Genomic DNA, 19641 nt, shown 5'->3' with positions numbered 1-19641 from the left:
TTACCAAGGACCTGGGATAGGCAGATGTGGATGTTTGATGGTATTACAGGCATCGTCGCAGGATGGAAGCAGTTCCTAATAAGGCCGCCTTTTGCAATTGACTAATAGCAAATTTGTCAATGCCAATGGTGTTTATTATTATTATTATTATTATTCTGCAATCAAACATCTACAATATAAATTTAAATACTTTTAATGGACCAGCCCTTGAAGAATTCTGGAAACTGTAACTGACTCAATTACAGCTGTTCTGGTAATGGTCAAAATACATTCCACTTCTTGGAATGCCATATAAACAGTGAAATGCCATCTACCTTTTAAGCCCTATCCAAAATGTTTAGTTTGATACATGACAGCTTACATTGCTTAAGTATGTTAGCTGTGGACCACCTACTATTGAATAATATATCCTGTACAGGTAGTCGTCGACTTATGACAATTGACCTCAAAATTTCTGTTGCTAAGATAGTTAAGTGAATTCTGCCCCAGTTTGATTTTCTTGTCACAGTTGTTAAGTGAATCACTGCAGTTGATAAGTTAATAACATGGTTGTTAAGTGATTTCCTTCCCTATTGACTTTGCTTGTCAGAAGTTCACAAAAGGTAATCACATGACCTCCAGGATACTGCAATGGTCATAAATATGAACCAGTTGTCAAGCATCCAAATTAAATGAACTATTGTAAATCAAGGAGTACCTGTGTCTTCAATCTTATTGGAACATCCTGCATACCTTCAACATCAACAGCATATTCTCCTTTTGTAGTAGAGCTCTGATTTTGGACTTAATATTAAAATGGGAATATTACCTTCCTATAATATTTGGAAGAGGCTTTAGAACAATTTTACTTGGCTTGTAAAAGGTGTCAATGACATTAATAGCATTGGGCTTAATTTTACATGTACTTTGACTCTTTTTAAGCCATACAGAATCATTTGTTGTACTATGTATTAGATTTGCAGCTTTTGTGCATATTTGTCCTTATTTTTTGATAATCTTGCAACAATTATAATGTAATGCCAATTACAAACATGAAGATATTAAATATATTAACACAAGGACTTACTTCCTAAAGAAATAACAAGATCTTAGAATAATTGAGATTTACTTTGACAAATATGTTTTATTTTAAAAAATTCACACACATAAACACAGACACAAAGCTGCTAATTAAGGGAAGAAAAAAAGTGCATTGCAGTTCTGATTATTTGCAATATCTATCAGCTTTCAGTTTTGATCTCCTAAAAAAGAAAGGAAGAAAAGGATGGATTAGAATGCTTCACATAATGCGATTGGGATTTAAGCAGAATCAATGGGAATGATTTCTACTAAAGCTACATCATTTGTCATTGATGTAAGTAGGAGTCTGCCAGATGTACCATTCTGAAATGTATCAAATGTGAAATCTAGCAACATAAGCAAATTGGACTGTTGTGGGATTTTTGACAGTAGTTTTGAGCTTGTCAGGCTTCCAAAAATACTTGAAACAGCCTGCTTTATACTAAAAAATATTTATTTTGTGAAACATTGTGATCAAAACATTTAAAATCGTAATGTTTAAAAATTGGCATGGCAAACTTTTTAGATTATGCAAATGAAGATGTAAACATGATAGTATATATTGTTTTTAGAGAAACACCATTAGTCAATGCTTTTGTTTGAAAATTACTGAAGAGGAAAACCCAACTGTCAACTCCCACAATGAATCCTCTAATTGGTTCACTACAAATAGTCCTCAACTTACAACAGTGCATTCAGTGACCATTCAAAGTTATAACGGCAGTGAAAAAAGTGACATGACTGTTTTTTATACTTATGACTGTTGCAGCATATCCATGGCCACGGGATCAAAATTCAGATACTTGGCAACTGACTCTTATTTATGATGGTTGCAGTGTCCCGGAATCATATGGTCATCTTTTGCAACTTTCTGACAACCAAGTCAATGGGGAAGCCTGATTCACTTAACAACCGTGTTACTAACTTAACAACTGCAGTGATTCACTTAAGAACTGTGGCAAGAAAGGTTGTAAAATGTGGCAAAATTCATTTAACTTTATTGCTTAGCAACAGAAATTTTGAGCTCAGTTGTGGTTGTAAGTCAAGGACTACCTGTATCTATATGTTTCTTAGTGCATATAAATTGAATTCTTGCTATTAGCTGCTAATTTTATTATTGCAAAAAGTAAAATGCAAAAGAACCCTGCCATCTTCAGCTGAATCAGTGGGTACTGTGAGAAATGATGGATGAAAAACTCTACACTAAGGACAAATTCCATCATATTTGGACAGCAGTTATCAGATACTTAATAAGAGTTCTTTGATAGGACAAAATTTTGAATATAATTATTGGCTACACGTGTTTAAAATGTTTGGAAATCTTCTCAAAATGACATATATAACTGACATACAAGCACCATTTTTTTCCCTTTGAACTATAAAAGCAGTCTGCAAGAATTCCTCTTTGACTGTCTGCACTTTCATGCAGAAACAGCAGTGATGGAAGGAGGTATTGGTAAAGAGAGAGCAAGAAGGTCTTTATATAAATGACTATCAAAAAAATTAGGTGCCTATCCTAACCTTATGCTCTCATACAAAAAATTGAAACTCTCATGCACAGCAAAAAACTGAGTGCACATAAAATTAAGTCTAAAGCACTGATGTTACCTAGTTAGGGTAATGAATCGTCTGCAAGAAAACAAGCAAGCTCAGAAAGCACCAAGGACCCCTGGAGTCTAAATAATGACAGTAATATATATTTAATATTATTATTTAATATTATTAATCATCAGCTTATCTCAGATACTTAGGAACGACTTGATTGGGCAGACAAAAATGCCTAATCCAATCTAAACATCTGGCTGATTGTGCAACCAATGGTAACAGTAAGTTTAATCATCATAAAATCTGGGCTCACAAATTGAGAAGTGCCACTTTGGCTAATTGCAGGTCACTGACAGGAGTTCCCACCCAAATTTGTATTGTGATAGTGCCAATTGACCTTCACTGATGGAGTTAAGCTTAGGCGGTGAACTTGTGACTTTTCCCCGGGACAGCAGGCAGATAGTTTTTTCCTAGCCTTGTGTCGGTAATTGACCTTTTCCAGGCCCCTAAACACAAAGAATTACTTCCCTTAAAAAAAAAAAAAAGATTTATTTCTCCCACCCAAAAAGGTTTAACTACCATCTGTTCAGTTTTCTCACACAAGGTCTGTAATTGTTGCCAATTTTATAAATTTGAATTTTTAAACTTAATAATAATGTTTAAGTAAGCTTAGCATACACCCAGAGAAAAAGGAAGAAATAGAGTAGCTATCTGAATGCTTTTTGTATAATGCTTTTCTTTCTCTTTTTACTTTTTATTTTATCATAATGTCAAACTCACTGCCACCCAAGATGAGTAATCTTAAATGCTTCCAATGTATTGATTGCAAATTTCAGGTGGAACACAAATTGCGCTGCTTTGTTTATAAGAGCCATGATTATTTTATTGTTTTGAATATTTTTATTGGGAGGATTATTGTATTTAAGATAGTGATATAAATTTAATAAATATAAATTAAGCAGAAAAATATATATATTTACTCTTCTATTTGTATGTAGAATGTTTTTGTATAAAATTTGTGCTGCACAAATATGTACTTAGTTTAGGCAAAGCTACACAAGACTCTCTATCCTGTAGTTAAGAAAATGATTGCTTTGTAATTGTTAATTAGTTGGTTTAAATAATTTGATCTAGTTGTTAAGAACCAGGTTAGAAACTAGGAGACTATGAGTTCTCGTCCCACTTTAGGCATGAAAGCTGACTAGGTGACTTTGGGCCAGTCATTCTCTCTCAGCCAAATTCACCTCACAGGTGGGGAAATTATGACGTGGAAAGAATATTGGTATTTTGGCACTTTGAATTGTATATGGTAAAAAAAGAGATAAACAAAATAATAGTATATAAATAAATAAGTATATAAATAAGAGTACCTGTCCAGCAGTGCTTCATGGAAAGTGCCTTCTTTCCTAGCTTTTTTCAGAATTTTACTATCTTCTTGGCTTACTTTGAGTTTGTGATCTTGAAAACTTTGAAATTTCTTCCTAGAAAACAAAACACAAATGCCTTTGGCTTGAATGATACATATATATTCTCTCTACTGGTGATTCTTAGTCGTTGACTCCTGAGAGATGGAAGGCAAAATATAGACCACTGAAAAGCAGGAAAGAAATATCAGAATAGTTGGGTGAATTCTCATTGTACAGAAATATTTTAATAGAATAAAAAAAGTCCTGTAAAGATTAACTTTTCCAAGAGCTATAGACTATAAAGCATCCTTTGGCACAGAAAAAATTGGAAACTGGAATCAAGTCAGGGGTCAAGTAAAGAGTCAATCGACTTGTTTGTCCTCCTAACTGCATAGATTATACATTACAAGGGCAGAATTAAATGCAAACCGGAACAGAAGAAGAAATCTTACAACACGTACTGCAATTCTTACCTAGGAACATTAGCAGCCTATGCCAGAGAAGGCAAGTTTCATGATTTAATCAAAGGGATGTGGTATTGGGGAGGAATGTTGCACATATGTGCATCAATGTGCAGAACAAACCTATTTAAGACATCTTAACAGTAAAATAGCTTAAAACAATCCACCCATTTATGGATAGACCCCAATGATAAACCTTAAGATAAGTTGGTAAAAAATATCTATTTTGCATTTAGCTGCAAAAGTTTTGTTTTGGTCTATGAAAGCAAGTTGTTCTTCAAAACCAAATCTGCCCTATGTTTAGTTTTGAGCCCTAGCAGCAGCTGAAGCATAACATTTATTCAGACATCCCAGGCCAGAGTTATTGAACCGTTTTCACCAAAGGGAAAGTATCTGTTATTACTAGTGAAAATACAACCTGCTTATCTTTATTTTTTACTGAGAGTGAAGAAATTTATGATACATACACATAGTTGGTCTCACATTGCTTTACATTTCCTTTATCTTCCTCAGAAATGTCATCTTTTTGTTTGGCTTCTCTTTCTGTACATGTTCTGATCTAAATGAGGAGAGAAAATTACAGATTCTGAAAAGTCCAATTTCAAATTTATCTTCCTTTCCGGTATTTTTCCTCCACGTTTTCCTATTCAGGTTCACTAATCCTAAGTATGCATCAATCTGTGAAGAATCTGCTTTGATAACATCTCATAATAAGGCCCTTAGAAACAGAGCAGCTTTTACTCCACTTGATACATCCCAAGAGTGTTGGGCTCCTATTGCTCTTAGCACACTGGAGAAAAAAGACTTGCATAATCTAACACATCAAGATATGCTAGGTTGTATAAGACTGATTCAAGGAAAATAGATAGCAAGGATTTAATTTAAGCGCACGATTGTATGACTGTTCTTCCAGCATTAAGTCTTAAACATTGTTGCTGGGACAGACAGAGCCTTTTGCTTTGCAACTGCCTGAATATTTTCTGATTTTAAATTTTTCGGGATTTCATCAAGGCATAGGATTCTATCAATTCTGCTATATAAGCGGGTATCTTAAATAAAGGGGGAAAAAACCCTTTAGCTAAAGCTATTTCAGCTAAAATTGCTGAGGATCCTATTTTTCTCTCAAGAAAGTAATAAAGTTAAAGCCAATTAAAATGGGCAACCTAAATCAGATGAGAAAAGAAATTTTCCTTATCAGGGTTTCTGAAGAGCAACTGATAATCAGAAATGGTGTGTGTTATAGCCAAAATACCAGAAAGGATACATGTGTACCAACCATTTCTTGTAACCATGACCATCTCTGAAGAAAATTGAGATTTTTGTGAATTAAGTGATAAGCTACAGGTTTCTGCATTTGTTTATGTTATTCAAACATTGCTTATAGAAGTACCTACATTTACAAATTACAAGAGTTACCTTTATCATTTCATCATTGCCTGCTGTTTTACTTTTGGCTACTATATCACCTTCTTCATTACAACTGATAAAACAGCTGTTGGCTGCTAACAGAGCCATTTTTCCCTGCAAGGGAAAAAAACAAGTCAAACTAGTAGTTTATTTACTTAAAGTTCACATGCAAGATTTAAAAAAGCTTATTTCTTCATTCCAAATCCATTAATGTTATTTTTAATCCTGAACACGTATGCATCTTTATGGATTTTGGGTCCATAACCATTCCCCCCCCCATTTTATTAGTGTTACAGCACAGCATTTTAGAACTTTATTACAAATTTAAACTGAAGTTTACATTCAACAAGTTGACATTATTTTCAATAACACACTTTTCCAGGTGTCAGATAAAACAGCCACTTCAAAGAATATGTTACAATAAATGTTCCAATAGTGTCATTTTGGAATCAGTAACAGTCCTCTTATTACAGAATATATTATTTCATCCATTTAGTCCAAGGTGAATCCACACTTTTGCGATGTTGATTTCTATTCCCAAATAGAGATAAGTAGATAAGCATAAATAATGCTTCCATTATTCACTTACAGTAAAAGGCATTTGTATATAAGTACTTCTTTGCCAATTTGTGCAAATATCTCTTCCCTGGAGTTGTGGGAAAAGGAAAATACCTTATAAACGGGCTACCGAAGAACAGAATCTTGATGTCTTGTTTGACTCATGAGACGGAGGTTTGTCAATCAAGCCGATTATAATCTTCCCTACCTGAACAAGACTCTTTGGCTAGTCTTCCAATCATGTGCTATTTGATCTGATGTAACTAAAGAGGCTATGGATTGAACACATTAATTTAATTATTGTTCACATGTTTTTGTATGGTTACCCAACTTGCAGAATGCAAATCTGTGTAGCTAAAATAGGATTAAAAACAAGAGGTGGCGCAGCAGTTAGTGAGCCGAGGTGGCGCAGCAGTTAGAGTGCAGTACTGCAGGCCACTTTAGCTGACTGTGTTCAGCAGGTCAGCGGTTCAAATCTCACCGGCTCAAGGTTGACTCAGCCTTCCATCCTTCCGGGGTAGGTAAAATGAGGACCCAGATTGTTGGGGACAATGTAAATTGCTTACTGGTGTACACCGCTTAGAGAGTGCTTGCACTTAAAGTGGTATATAAGTCTCATAAATAAATAAATAAATAAATGAAAAGATAACCAGCCAGAAGTGTGAGATCACAAAAGAGAAAATACATCTGAGCTCACAATCATATTCATCTTCCCATTACTTATTACAAAATCAGTCCATCTAACGTCCTGGTCTAATTCTGAGGGAAGAACCAGGATTTCAAGATCTTATGGAAGGCCAAAAAAAATTGGGGCCATTTGAATCTCCCAAGCTATGCTATTGCAAAGAGAAACTGTTGCAACAGAGAATGCAACAGAGTATTAATCAGGGCACTGATACTCAGAAAGTACCTAAAGTACCCTCACCTAGGTACATTTCACTGGATGGGCACAAACAGATATTGGTGGTCCATCAAATAGTTTGTCCTTACGTCATGAAGCGTTTTATAGATGGTAATCAGCCAATATATCAGGGCTGGGAATCTATGGCAACTTTAAGACCTATGGACTTCAACTCTCAGAATTCCTGAGCCAGACAATCCATTTCTTCCAAAGCTTTCTGAAGCTGCAAACCAACCACATTCTCTATAACTTTCCATAAAAAAGAAAAATTGGAGACAAGACAAAAATTGTCCTACAGGGTTGGATTTATTGATAGTTTCTTGAGGAGATGATATACCATTGTCTCTTTAAAAGCTAGCAGATCTCCACTTGCCCTTGAAAAAAAAAAAAGGACACATTCATCCCTGCCTAGAGCGAGAACCTTGATGAACCAGGAAGGCTATAACCATGTGGCTGTACCTATAGTTTTGAGGATTTGTTCACGTCCTCTCTACTAATAGGCTCAAGCCCTTCACAGGTAACTCTGCTAAACCATGCCTCAGTCAACTCCAAGACTTGCACAGCAGAATCAGGCTCAGAGCAAATCACCGTGACTTTATCTGACACATCTGATACTCTGAATTCTCTTCACAAACACAAAGTACATCCTCTTTTTAAAGATACATTAAGAAGGACAGTGAACATTTTAGAATACTTGCCTCTTGAAACACAGGCTCCCACTGCTCCCTTGCACCTATTGCATCAGAACGTCCAATTACAAGCCCATCTGAATTAATGCCAAGGTATTTTCCATACCCTGATTTCAATGCAATTCTGAAAGAAAGAAAGAAAGAAAGAAAGAAAGAAAGAAAGAAAGAAAGAAAGAAAGAAAGAAAGAAAGAAAGAAAGACCTTATTTGGGGGATTGATCAGATTAACACTCGATAACCTCCAAGATCCCTTCCAACTTTATTATTATTATTATAACACTGGAATTAATATTTTTTCAAATTATGTTCCAGATTACTTGTGGAACCTGTGGCTGCGGAAATACTTATAAACTTCAGACAGGGCTTAAGAGCAGAAATACAAATGGAGGAAGTTCATATACCACATTTAGCCACAATGCTATTTGCTTGATTTTGGTCTACATGATGTGTGAATCTTTTATTGTGGTTTGTAAGTAATGGCTTAAAGAAAGTAATGTATAGTTTGGTGAACTAGACATTAATTAAAATAAGCCATGAATAGCACAATGGGTGAATTCAATTAATAAGTAGCATTTATAATTATGGCTGTTACTATTAATAATAGCATCTATATCCTGCCTTTTCTTTGGGAGTTTAAGTGAATGATATTTGTAGCATTTTCTTTTAGCTGTGTTGCCATGAAAAAAAAAATAGTGAAGTACTTTCTGCTAAGAAAGAATGACAGCAAAAAGATACTATGATTAAATAGGGATTTGAAGCTGGGTTTTCTCAAATCCCAATTGTGTTTAAGAACTTAGAATGGTCAATTTAAGACCATGATTTGATCTTACATTGACCTTTGTAAGTTCTTAAACCCAATTTTCCTATTTCTAGCAGAAACAGAATATACAAGGTAAAACAATAATGCAAGTATTCTTATCGTATGCAAATTGTATGAGGAAAGGTGTTATCATTCTTTCCAAACAGAACATGAGCATATGGAAATGGGCTAGAAGAGGAAGTTATGTAGGCTAACCTTCTTTCCCCTGATGACATATCAAACCAGCCATTGCATGATCTGAATGAGTCTGAAGGGGCTATAGTTCATATAATCTTTGTTTTCCTTTCATGTGGGAAACCTCTATGTATACATCCTACATGTGCAGAAACTGCACAACTGATATTTCTTAGCAGTGAACCTAACCTATAGGATCTCCTTCATGTGTTATTTCTTTAAAAAAACAACAACTTTTATTAGTTTTTAACAATAACAATCTCCAGTGCCTGGTGTACAGCATGTTATCTTGGTTTATATATTTGAGAAAGAAAAAGCAAAAACAAAAACAAAACCCCCCACAATAATTAACTAACAGTCAATAATGATTAAATTTTATAATTCCATAATTAGTATATTAATTATTGTTTCCTTGATCTTCCCTTCTCCCATTTGTATTTTTCTTCTTCAACCTTAAACAAATATAATTCTTATATTTTCAATATATAAATGATTAAATATAGACATTTTTACATATTTATACAAATAGTGATAACATCTATGTATAACATTTTTTATAGTTTATATTATTCTTATAACCATCATCTCATTAGTTCACCATGCATCCTATTTTTGTGATTTTTGTTTATGCTTAATTTCCCCTTTTATTCAATTCATTCTTATCAGTCATGGTTTTCCTCAATGTTAATCATCTAGATATCCAAATTTTTCCATTTAAATACACCACCCCAATATTTTCATATTTCATGTATTATAAAATTACTGTGCTTCTTATCTATCTTATAACATCTGGGTATAACATCCTTTCTGATCCACTTATATTTATAAAAGGTACATCATCCCAATATTTTTACATTTCATATATTGTAAAACATACTATATTACTTAAATCTCTTATCCCTCTTGTTATAGGGCCCTTTATGTTCAAAGTTCTCTATTCTTTTAACCACATTCAAACAAGTGTTTACTCATGTAATACTCCATCTGGTAGAGCGAGTCAAATCTCTTGAATAGCCTTCTTCTTATGCCGAATAGCTTTTCAAGTTGATATATTCTGCTTACCCGGCAGTTCCTGTGTTTTTGCAAGTATTGTTGGGAATACAGAATATAGAATAGGTAGGAAATATACTTTCTGTCTCCCAAACTCTAATAATTCTCCTGGGAATTCTATAGTCTGCTCCATTTTTATTGTTATATCAAAGTCTTGTAGATTTTTTCATATTAGTTTCGGATTATAATTCTTTTCATTTGTAGCTTCGTCGATATGACAATGTTCTTCCAATTTATATTCTGTTATCTGATTTGTCTGTTCATTCGCCATCATTTTCTGGGTACTTTCCAAGAGGAAATGTATGCAATGTTACAACAGATACAAATGACAATAGATTTAAACTACAAGGAAATCCAGAACAACTATGACAACATAAATAAGCACATCACCAATCTAAATCTACAATCAAAAAACACCTTCATATGTTATTTCAATGTGCACATGCAATGATTCTGTAACTCCCATGGACATATATAAAACTGATATATGTTAATTTCTTAGAGGGGAATATTATTTCTAAACTATGCTTATAAAAGCCATCTAGGGAGAGATAATACAATCTAAATGTGGTAATCTTATATTAATTCAAACTTCAAGAGAAAAATTACCTTGTATCTGACAGCTTGATTGCAGTGAATTGTTCAGGAGGACTAGGGCCTTCATCTATTTTTTTTTAATAGACATGTTTATTATAGTTGGAGAATTCAATCAAAATTTATTTACCATCTAAGGCCGAAAACAAGAAAAAGACTAGCAATACAGTTAATTATAAAAAGGAATTTAAAAAAATGAAAAATGTCTAGCAGTCAATGGCTACGAATTTAAAGTTAAATTTACCAGTTAAAGCACTAGGCTAGAAAACAGAACAGTTTATGGCTGTGGGGAAAATAAGAGGAGGAAAGAGTATTAGGCATGTTTGTCACCATGAATTACTTATAGAGAGCCAGTGGTGTTGTTGTTAAAGCACCAGGACAGAAATCAGGAAACTGAGTTCCAGTCCCACCTTAGGCATGAAAGCCAGCTAGGTGACTTTGGGGCAGTAACTCTCTCTTAGCCCAACCCACCTCACAAGGTTGTGGCTGTGAGAAAATTAGGAGTAGTAGTATTAGGTATGTTAGTATTAGGTATGTTCTTGAGATTTATAATAATAAAGTGGGATAAAAATTCTAAATAAATAAAATTATGGAGGAACAGATGGTTTGTAAGTACTAATAAAAATTTGTCAAATATCTTTGAGGTTTCTGAAGAGTGACCACCCAGGAAAAGGGAATGGTCTCCTAGATGTAATGGCAATTAGAAATGTTAACAATTGGAAATACAAAGTATGATCAAAATTCAGTGTTCAACAGGCATTTTTTATAGCTCATATCAAACAAATTCTACCTCCAAGTCTGAAAAGAAACAAGTCTGGCTTTCAAATGGGAGACTTATATATCTACCAATTGTTGCCGTACTAGGCAACATCGCAATCTGGGGCAAAATAAATAGTCTCCTATGTAGACTACATAACATGTTAAAGAAGTATCAAGCGACAGTCCAGGGAGGAGAAGCAATTGTGCTATAAAGGGAATGAGATATGACATTGGCTCTGTCATTTTGGATCTCTAAATTCTCAAATCTTCTCACAAGTCACAAGGCAGATAATGCTGACAAAGTGAGTCTATGGTATGCCAAACCATCAATCATTTGTTCTCTTAGGTGGAACTGAGCCTAAGATGAGATGGCCTAAGGAAGCTCCCCAGACTTGCTTCAGCCAGAACTAAAGACAGCAAAGTTAATCAGACTCCAAGGGAAATGCAGCCTAATTCCAGTAGAGTTAGAGAATTGGAAATTGAATAAGGAACCAGTGGCAGGATTTCCAAGAACTGTCACTGAATTGCTTTTAAATTCCTTATGGATATATACCTGAGCACCATGTAGCATTCAATCTAGAACTTTGGCTTTAAATAGTTTAGTAGCTGCTGCGAGCTGGAGAATTATTTAACAATTACTGATACAAAAGACTCAGAGAATTCACTAAGGACATTAGGAAATTAAAAGTTTATTTTTTCTGATATTTTTCACTACCTATACCTCTCTATAATTTATAACAATAACAAATAGGACTGGTTTTGCATCATGAGATATATAAACACAAATTTGGCACCTACCTAAAAAGGCAGGATGTGGGGTGGCCAAAAGGGGAGAGTTGGGGTGGTGGTGGTAGCCAGCTGTAAGGAATTAAAAGGAAGGCATTCCCTTACTTTGGAAGAAAAAGGGGGCTAGGAGGAACCAAGCTGGGAATGGCTTAGATCAGGATGGGTTTGGGCTAACGACTGATGGAATTTGGTTAATGATAGCAACAGAGACTGCCAGGATTGCTGTTGCTAAGCAATGTGGCACATAACATCCCATTTTATGATGGTATGTGCCACATACCATCAGCCCCAATTGTGGTAATATCAAGCTCTATCTGTACTTGGTTCTGTACTCTTTTGATGCAACTGGCATGTTAAATGCAGGTAGCAATCTGGACACTACTTTGGCTGTGTTTGTAAGATTAATTTATCATACATTTGGTATCACTGGGAAAAACAGAATGATTACTCTTAACATACATAGATGTGATACCAACCTTTATGTGGAGCTCCAAGAGTAAAGAGGCCATTATCAAGAGCACTGATATAGGTTCCAAAACCCATCTCTATTGCTACAGTTCCTGTGATTTCACCAAAATTGGTTACCGTCCACCAGCCTTCTAACATAAGAGAAAACAACAACACAACAATAAAAGAGTTGGTCTCTATTTCTTAAAATGTAAGGGATTATAATTGTTTAGGGAAAGATTTTGGAAATATCAAGCAACAGTTTTCTTTTGTAACAATTTATTTTAAGGAGAGATCAAAGCTAATGCCTAATCACAGCAGTTAATCAACAGCCTCAGTTAAACACATTAAGTTCTTTATGGGATATCAGATTTAGATTGCAAATCTATGGGAGGCCACAAAAAGATATTTCCCTGTATCTATTCTTCTTTATCATTTTATAATCTAGTAACGAAGTGTTTAGCTTTAGATGTAGAAATTCTCTTGCCACAACAGCTGAAATAAATAAACATGAAGGATCATATTTACTATTGCTAGCTGTGGACTACATGTCTAAGTTCATAAATTAGATAGCTTGAAGTATTGAGAATTACAATAAAATGCTGTGATTGTTATACTCATAAAGTTATCATAAAATATGGAAAGTATAGACACAGTTCTGTGACTATTTTCATTATGCTGAGACTCCTAAAAGGCTTATGTTCTATTATTAAAATCAACCACAAAACATGATATATTAACTGTTTAAGAGAGGGAGGTATGTCCCAATCAGCTAGAATTTCAAATTTATTTAAACATTAATCTTTCTTTGGTCCTTAATTAAGAATTCCCATAATATTTTTCCATAAAAAAATCACTTACCAACTATATCAAGCTGAGCTTCTATATCCTCTTCTCTTTTACGTTTTTTATCTTTATTTTTTTTCTTACTGAAAGAAAAGTGGACATTTGCATGCAATAGGTAATACTAACCAATTTACTATTGCACATTTCTTTCTTAAATGACAATACTCAACAGAATAGCAAGCACATGTCCAAGATAAATGCTGAAATTTAGAACTAATTAACTAATTTTTTTATCTAGAGGCACAACTTCCCAAATCCTTTCTGAATTGTTCTTGCTTAAATATCAGTGTTCCCCAGAATCTTACATGTAAAGAGAAAGGCTATATATTATAAATCTATCCTGGTTTTTTTTGAAACTATACATAAAATAGCAGAATAATCCATTATACAGAGGTCTTTATATCCTAGCCTTAGTCAAGCGTTTACTGTCCTAAATATAGACCACTAGACAATGGCTTAGGTTTATCAATAATGCAAATTTCATTTCTATTGCCAAAATATAACCAAAAACAAATTAGGAGCAAAAAGAACTCCAATGTAATTAACTATAGTTTACTTAACAAAAGGCTATAAAAAGTAGTTGGCTGAATTTAACCTCTACTAAAACTTAAGCAGTACCGTGCTCTCTTTTGAGCTAAAATCTGATTTAGGAGAACTAGTCTGATGTAGCAGTTAAGGCACCAGGCTAGAAAACTGGAAAACTGCGGAATTCTAGTACTGCCTTAGACTAGAAGCCAACTGGGTGACCTTCAGACAGCCACTTTCTCTCAGACCTAGGAAGGAGGCAGTCACTTCTGAAAAATCTTGCCAAGAAAACTTCAGGGATTAGTCCAGGCGGTCAGTCGCTATGAATCAAAAGATTGACTCAAAATTACACACACAAACACACAAATTGAAGGATACGAAAAGTATTATTAAATCCCCCTTTAAAGGCAGCGTTAATTGCATTTTTTTTTACAGTTTAAAAATTGTAGTTAAAAAAATACACCAGATTTTAAAATTTGTTGAAAACGACACAGCCTTCTTTAATCCCTGCTGCATGAGATTTTTCTCAAAAGCGAGGGAAGAACATTTGCGTATGCTCAGAGGCATTTAATCATTATTTCAGGGTAAGCACTACAAACCGCATCCCAGGCAAATATATCAACTACACTTTCTGGAGGAAAAGGGAAAAACCCATCATCTCTTTCGCCACTCCACAGCCCTGAAGAATAATACATTCACCTTTTCGATTTCGCCCCCTTAAGAACCAGTTTTGTTTTCTTAACGCAGGAATATTCCGCCATGTCGCTGGCGTAGTACGGGGGCCGCAGAAGGACAAACCCTGCCGTTCCTTCTTCCTGCGCCTCTACGGGCCTTCGGGCCTTTGCGGGTCTTCGGACTGAGCATGCGCATTGCAGGTATCGACTCTTCTTACCTGGCAAGGGGCGCATGGTCCATTGAGCTTATGCGCTGTCCCCCGAAGCTTAGAGGGGAAGCTGTTTTCATGCTTGCGATCTTATCGGCTTCCTCCTCTCGTCTAGTGGTCTCACTAGGGAAGCGAGGCAGATAGCACGTTTCCTGCAAAAAGCCAGTTGATCATTAAATAATAACAAAGGGATCTTTAGTGCCATTTAGAAATCCTCTGGATTTTTGCAGGTAGCCCCTGGGGCAGGGGCAGCTGAACTTAAACCCCTGCGTCTTAGTCATCTTCCTAGGATGCTTCCATACCATCCAGAGATTCCTGTCCATATACCCTAGCGCCTGGGTCAGTGGTGGTGAACCTATGGCATGGGTGCCAGAGGCGGCACTCAGAGCCATCTCTGTGGGTACCCATGCCATCACCCCAGTCCTAGGTCTTTATAGCTAGGTTTATAAAACCTTTTCGTTTTAGATCTAAAGGTTCAATCAATCAGTCAATTTCAACATCTCGTGGGGAAAAAAAAGATATTGCAATGTTGGAATTGATTGATCAAACTTTTTAGTCCCATCCAGTCTGTTGTTACTACCATAGCCATGAACACCCAATGGGCCACACCCACCTGGCACCCAACAATGCATAAGTGGGTTTTGGGTTGCAGTTTGGGCACTCGGTCTCTAAAAGGTTTGCCATCACTGGCCTGGGTAAAGAGCCAGATTTTGATGGCCTTCCGGGAGGCTAAAAATGTTGGGGTCTGACCTACCTAATGGTCAGGGGAGGGTATTCCACAAGGATGTCTGGTGTTTGCTGTCCTGGTAAAGTAGTAAACTTTAGCCACAATGGCTGTTTTGCAGACTGAAGCAAAGGAAGGGGGAGTGACAACGTGTTTTTTCTGTCTTTTTGTTGTTTGCATGATCCAGTAAACCGTCCAGCATGTTAGCATTAAGTCCTAGAAATGAAACGCAGCAACTCTGGATGATGTTCCTCTGGCCCCTCTTTCAAAATTGGCTGATGCCTTTACAAGTTACAGGAAACTCAACTGCCATTCTTGCAGAGTGTTTGCTTTGTGGGGGTTAAAGAGAATATAGTTCTGCTCAAACAGAAGTGGAGATTTATTCCAGATTCTTTGAGGCCTTGGCAATGTTCCTTTGGAAGGGGTCACAGCTTCCTCCTTATCGACTTCCGCAGATGCTGGATTGCTGAGGGAAAGAGCAGAAGAAAGATCATACATAGTTGCTTCTTCTTGCTATGCTGTGGCTTTTGCCTCCTTTTTTTTATTAAAATTTTTATAAACTTTTTACAATAAAATCCCTCCCCACCTCTCTCCCTCCCCCCTCCCATTAACCCTCCGCCCCTTCCCAGAGCTGAATACAGAGCTAAAAACAACAAAAAAAGAACATAAAAATTTAAATAAGCATCAATCAATTATACATAAATCCTAAAAAATTTAAGAACCCCTTTAACTCCATTACAATAAAATCAACAAATCTAACCGTAACAACTTTACACAATAAGTTATTCGAAAGCTAAATAATACTTTCTAATCCCATATTTATTCTGAACAAAATTTACCCATCTTTTCCATACAGAGTTATATCTCTCTTGCAAATGGTCTTTCAGATAAGCCGTGGCTTTTGCCTCCTTTGACAATACTTGAAGGTTTCTCTCTGCCATCTTTCTTCAGAAACGGGACCCCCCCCAACCCTGTTTTTTTTTTATCTTTCCAACTTTTTCCAGCAGGTGTTGCTGTTACTATAAAAATCTGGAATTGGAAAAAAAAAAAAATTCCATTCATACTGTAGAGTGTTTTTCTTCCACCCCAAAGAATTATTGAAAGGAATTATGGAATTTATGCTCAAGCCATTCACTTAACATTATTCTAAGTGCAAAATTCTAATTAATTACAGAATTGCACTGTGAGAAATATTAAGTAATTTAGCACAATAATGGTTATATTACATACCATGGAGCCTTGATGTTTTTTAGGAAATTAATTAAATTTGCCTGAAGCATAATAGTATGTATGCTTTCTTTCAGGCCTAGTTTAAAGGGTAAATGGGACCATGATATATATAGGTGCACTGGACCTGGAACAGTAGAAAGATGGGGCAAAACTACAACAGTCTGTCCATCATTCTGATCATGAGAGAGCTTCTTGTGTTTATCTCAAACCAATGAGATTTCCTGGAAGGTCAGCTGCCTCTGGCTACTTCAGATTGGGATAGTGGATTTTTTGACCCATTTGCCAATGTGGCTCAGTGTTAGGCAGGCCAATGCAGGTCATTTTCCTGAGAAGGATTTTATTGTATAGTGTGTCCAATATAAGTCTAGATCAGGGTGTCAAACTGTTGGCCTGTGGTCTGGATGCATCATGGCAAAACTGTGCCTGTGATGACCCAGGGCCCCAAACAGAGGCAAAGCAGTCAGCTGGTAAGAGCAACAGTCTTTTAATCACTGCCAATGTTCACCTAAAAGCTCCCACATATGCTGGCACGAGTTCAAACAATACAGCCAGGGAAGTTTACACTGTTCTCAAGGCAAGACAGATAACAAGAAAACATAAAGAATCCTTCTAACTCTTAGCTTGCCTGTGAACTGCCAACTGCAGACTGCAAGGAGAGATCAGGAAGGTAGTCTGTGGTGGTGAAGCAGGAAACAAACTAGTCGGAATACAAAGTGTCCAGGTTACAAGAGCACAAGTCACAACAATCTCAAGATCCCACGTTTGTTCTTGACAAATGCCCCACCCCACAGTGTCTCCTTAAATCCTAATCTCCAGGTGTGTCTTGTGGAGTGGGGCAGGACAGTCTCCTTCAAAGCAAGTGAGCCTGCCTCCGTTGTTCTCTCTTCCTCTCTGCTCTCCATTTTCTAGGATCAGGTGGGGAGGGGCCTTGCTCCTCGCCTGAACTTTGTCTTCCCTGTTCCAAACCTGAAGGGCCCTGGCCTGCCTCAGCCTGCTCCTCCCTACGGTCCTCCGAAGCCACAGACACCCCCTCCTGGGCCTCAACAGAGAACTCCATGTCTTCCTCAGAGTCAGGCTGCAACGGAGGCATGACACTGCGCCCACCCCATTGCCAACAATGGAAAAAAAGTCATGATACATCACAACACGTCACGTGATGTTGTGAGTTTGACATACCTGGTCTAGATAATCTTAGGTTATTCTCTGGATATTCCATTCTGAATACATATCTCATTTTGTAGGAATCCACTGATATTAATGTAGGACTGAGTGTTTAGGTGATTACTTCAAATGTATTCCATTACTACGACCTTCCAAATTTCTTAAACTGGCCCTGCTTTCTGGAAAAACAGGATGATTGTGATTGCTGAGCAACCAGAAGAGGGTTGGCAATGTTCTGTGCAATCCATTCTCATTCATATGGAGGTAGATTTACACTCAATACAATTACTTCTCAAATTATAACCATAATGGAGCCTGCCCATTAGAATTGTAAGTTGTAATGGTTCTGAAATGGGTTGGTCATGTAACCCAGCAGTCTCCAACCTTTCTGGATCGGCAGATAGGCAGAAGCAGCAGCAGGGGGAGAGGGAATGACTGTGTGCATGCGCCACTTTCACAAATGCAGAGTCATGCACACACTTGCCACCACTGCGATGGCTCAGTTCTGAACATACCATGGTACAGCATTGGGCCATGGCCCAAGGGTTGGGGGTGCCTGATGTAACCAACTCAATTTTACATTTTTTGCAGTGTTTGTTAGGCAAACAACGATCATTACTATCAGGCAGTTATGTTGAAAAGTGGAAGTAACTGTCAGCTTTTGGTAAAACAGTTGTAAAGTGTGGGTACATGACTGCAGTGTTGAGCACCCAAAGTGCAGTCAGGTGACCAGAGGGAGGGAGCAACTGCAGGAATTTTGGTTATTGCCCTTTTTCAGAAAGCCTGTAATTTCAAACGGTTGCTAAGCAAGTTATAATAAGTCGAGAACTACCTATAGCTGACACTATAATAATAATAATAATAATAATAATAATAATAATAATAATAATAATAATAATCCCCCAGTGAGGCACTACCTTGACGTGGTTGTGGGGCTTGTGTACTCTGAGGAAGATGAGAGCTATGCCAGAGGTTCAACCATACTGGACAGGTCTCATCAGAGGAGTCAGACAAAGAGTGTCTCTCCCATAAAAAATATGGTGAGACGTAAATTTCAGAATGCCATACCGGCTCGGACGTCGCCCGGGTTAACAAGGTCTGCACTAGATATTGGAGTTCCTGGATATCTGGTGAAAAATGGGTTACAGGACTCAGGACTGTTGGCTGAGCAACCAGGGCCAGCAGCTGCAGAACTACTGGAAGAAAAGGTGTTTACCCGTCGCAGATACACAGTGATGGAAAACAAAGAAATAATGATCTGTTACTACAGATCAAGTCCAACAAGAAGAGGATATCTAAAACGAATGCACCAATTCTGGAAAGAACAACATCCAGAATCAGAAATAACAGAACAGAGACTAGCAGATCAACGCCGATTTATAACACGAAATAAAGTATTCACAGAAACAGAATTGGACGAACTGCAAAGGTTTACCCAAGGCAAAGAAATCAAAGCCTTACCAGAAGTAATTCAGAATGTAGAGGCAAATCAGGGGGAGTTAGTAGTGAAGGAATCCAGCAGAGATATACAACTGTTCTTATTTGGAAAGCAGGCACCTCTTCCTCAGGAAGAACAAAACCCTCTAACTAAAGAAATAAAAGAATTGAAACAAAGAA

At 36.6% G+C, this 19641-nt stretch overlaps 1 protein-coding gene across 1 annotated transcript; it reads right to left on the bottom strand.

The window, feature by feature from the left end:
• Nucleotides 1-1097: 1097 nt before the first annotated feature.
• On the bottom strand, nucleotides 1098-14988 carry FRG1 (FSHD region gene 1). The gene is made up of 9 exons (XM_039349366.1): nucleotides 14726-14988; nucleotides 13517-13584; nucleotides 12685-12807; nucleotides 10679-10733; nucleotides 8036-8150; nucleotides 5888-5992; nucleotides 4939-5030; nucleotides 3975-4085; nucleotides 1098-1241 (listed from the first exon to the last, which is right to left on the bottom strand). The coding sequence occupies exons 1-9, from the start codon at nucleotides 14932-14934 to the stop codon at nucleotides 1205-1207; spliced, it is 915 nt and encodes a 304-aa protein (XP_039205300.1). The 5' UTR covers nucleotides 14935-14988; the 3' UTR covers nucleotides 1098-1204.
• Between the last annotated feature and the right edge of the window lie 4653 nt (nucleotides 14989-19641).

This window comes from Crotalus tigris, unplaced genomic scaffold, assembly GCF_016545835.1.
Source record: "Crotalus tigris isolate CLP2741 ecotype Arizona unplaced genomic scaffold, ASM1654583v1 scf7180000018268.1906537, whole genome shotgun sequence".
In the NCBI taxonomy this organism is placed as follows: domain Eukaryota; kingdom Metazoa; phylum Chordata; class Lepidosauria; order Squamata; family Viperidae; genus Crotalus; species Crotalus tigris.
Note: the sequence above shows the minus strand (reverse complement) of the source record. Positions and strands in the feature narration are given on the sequence as shown.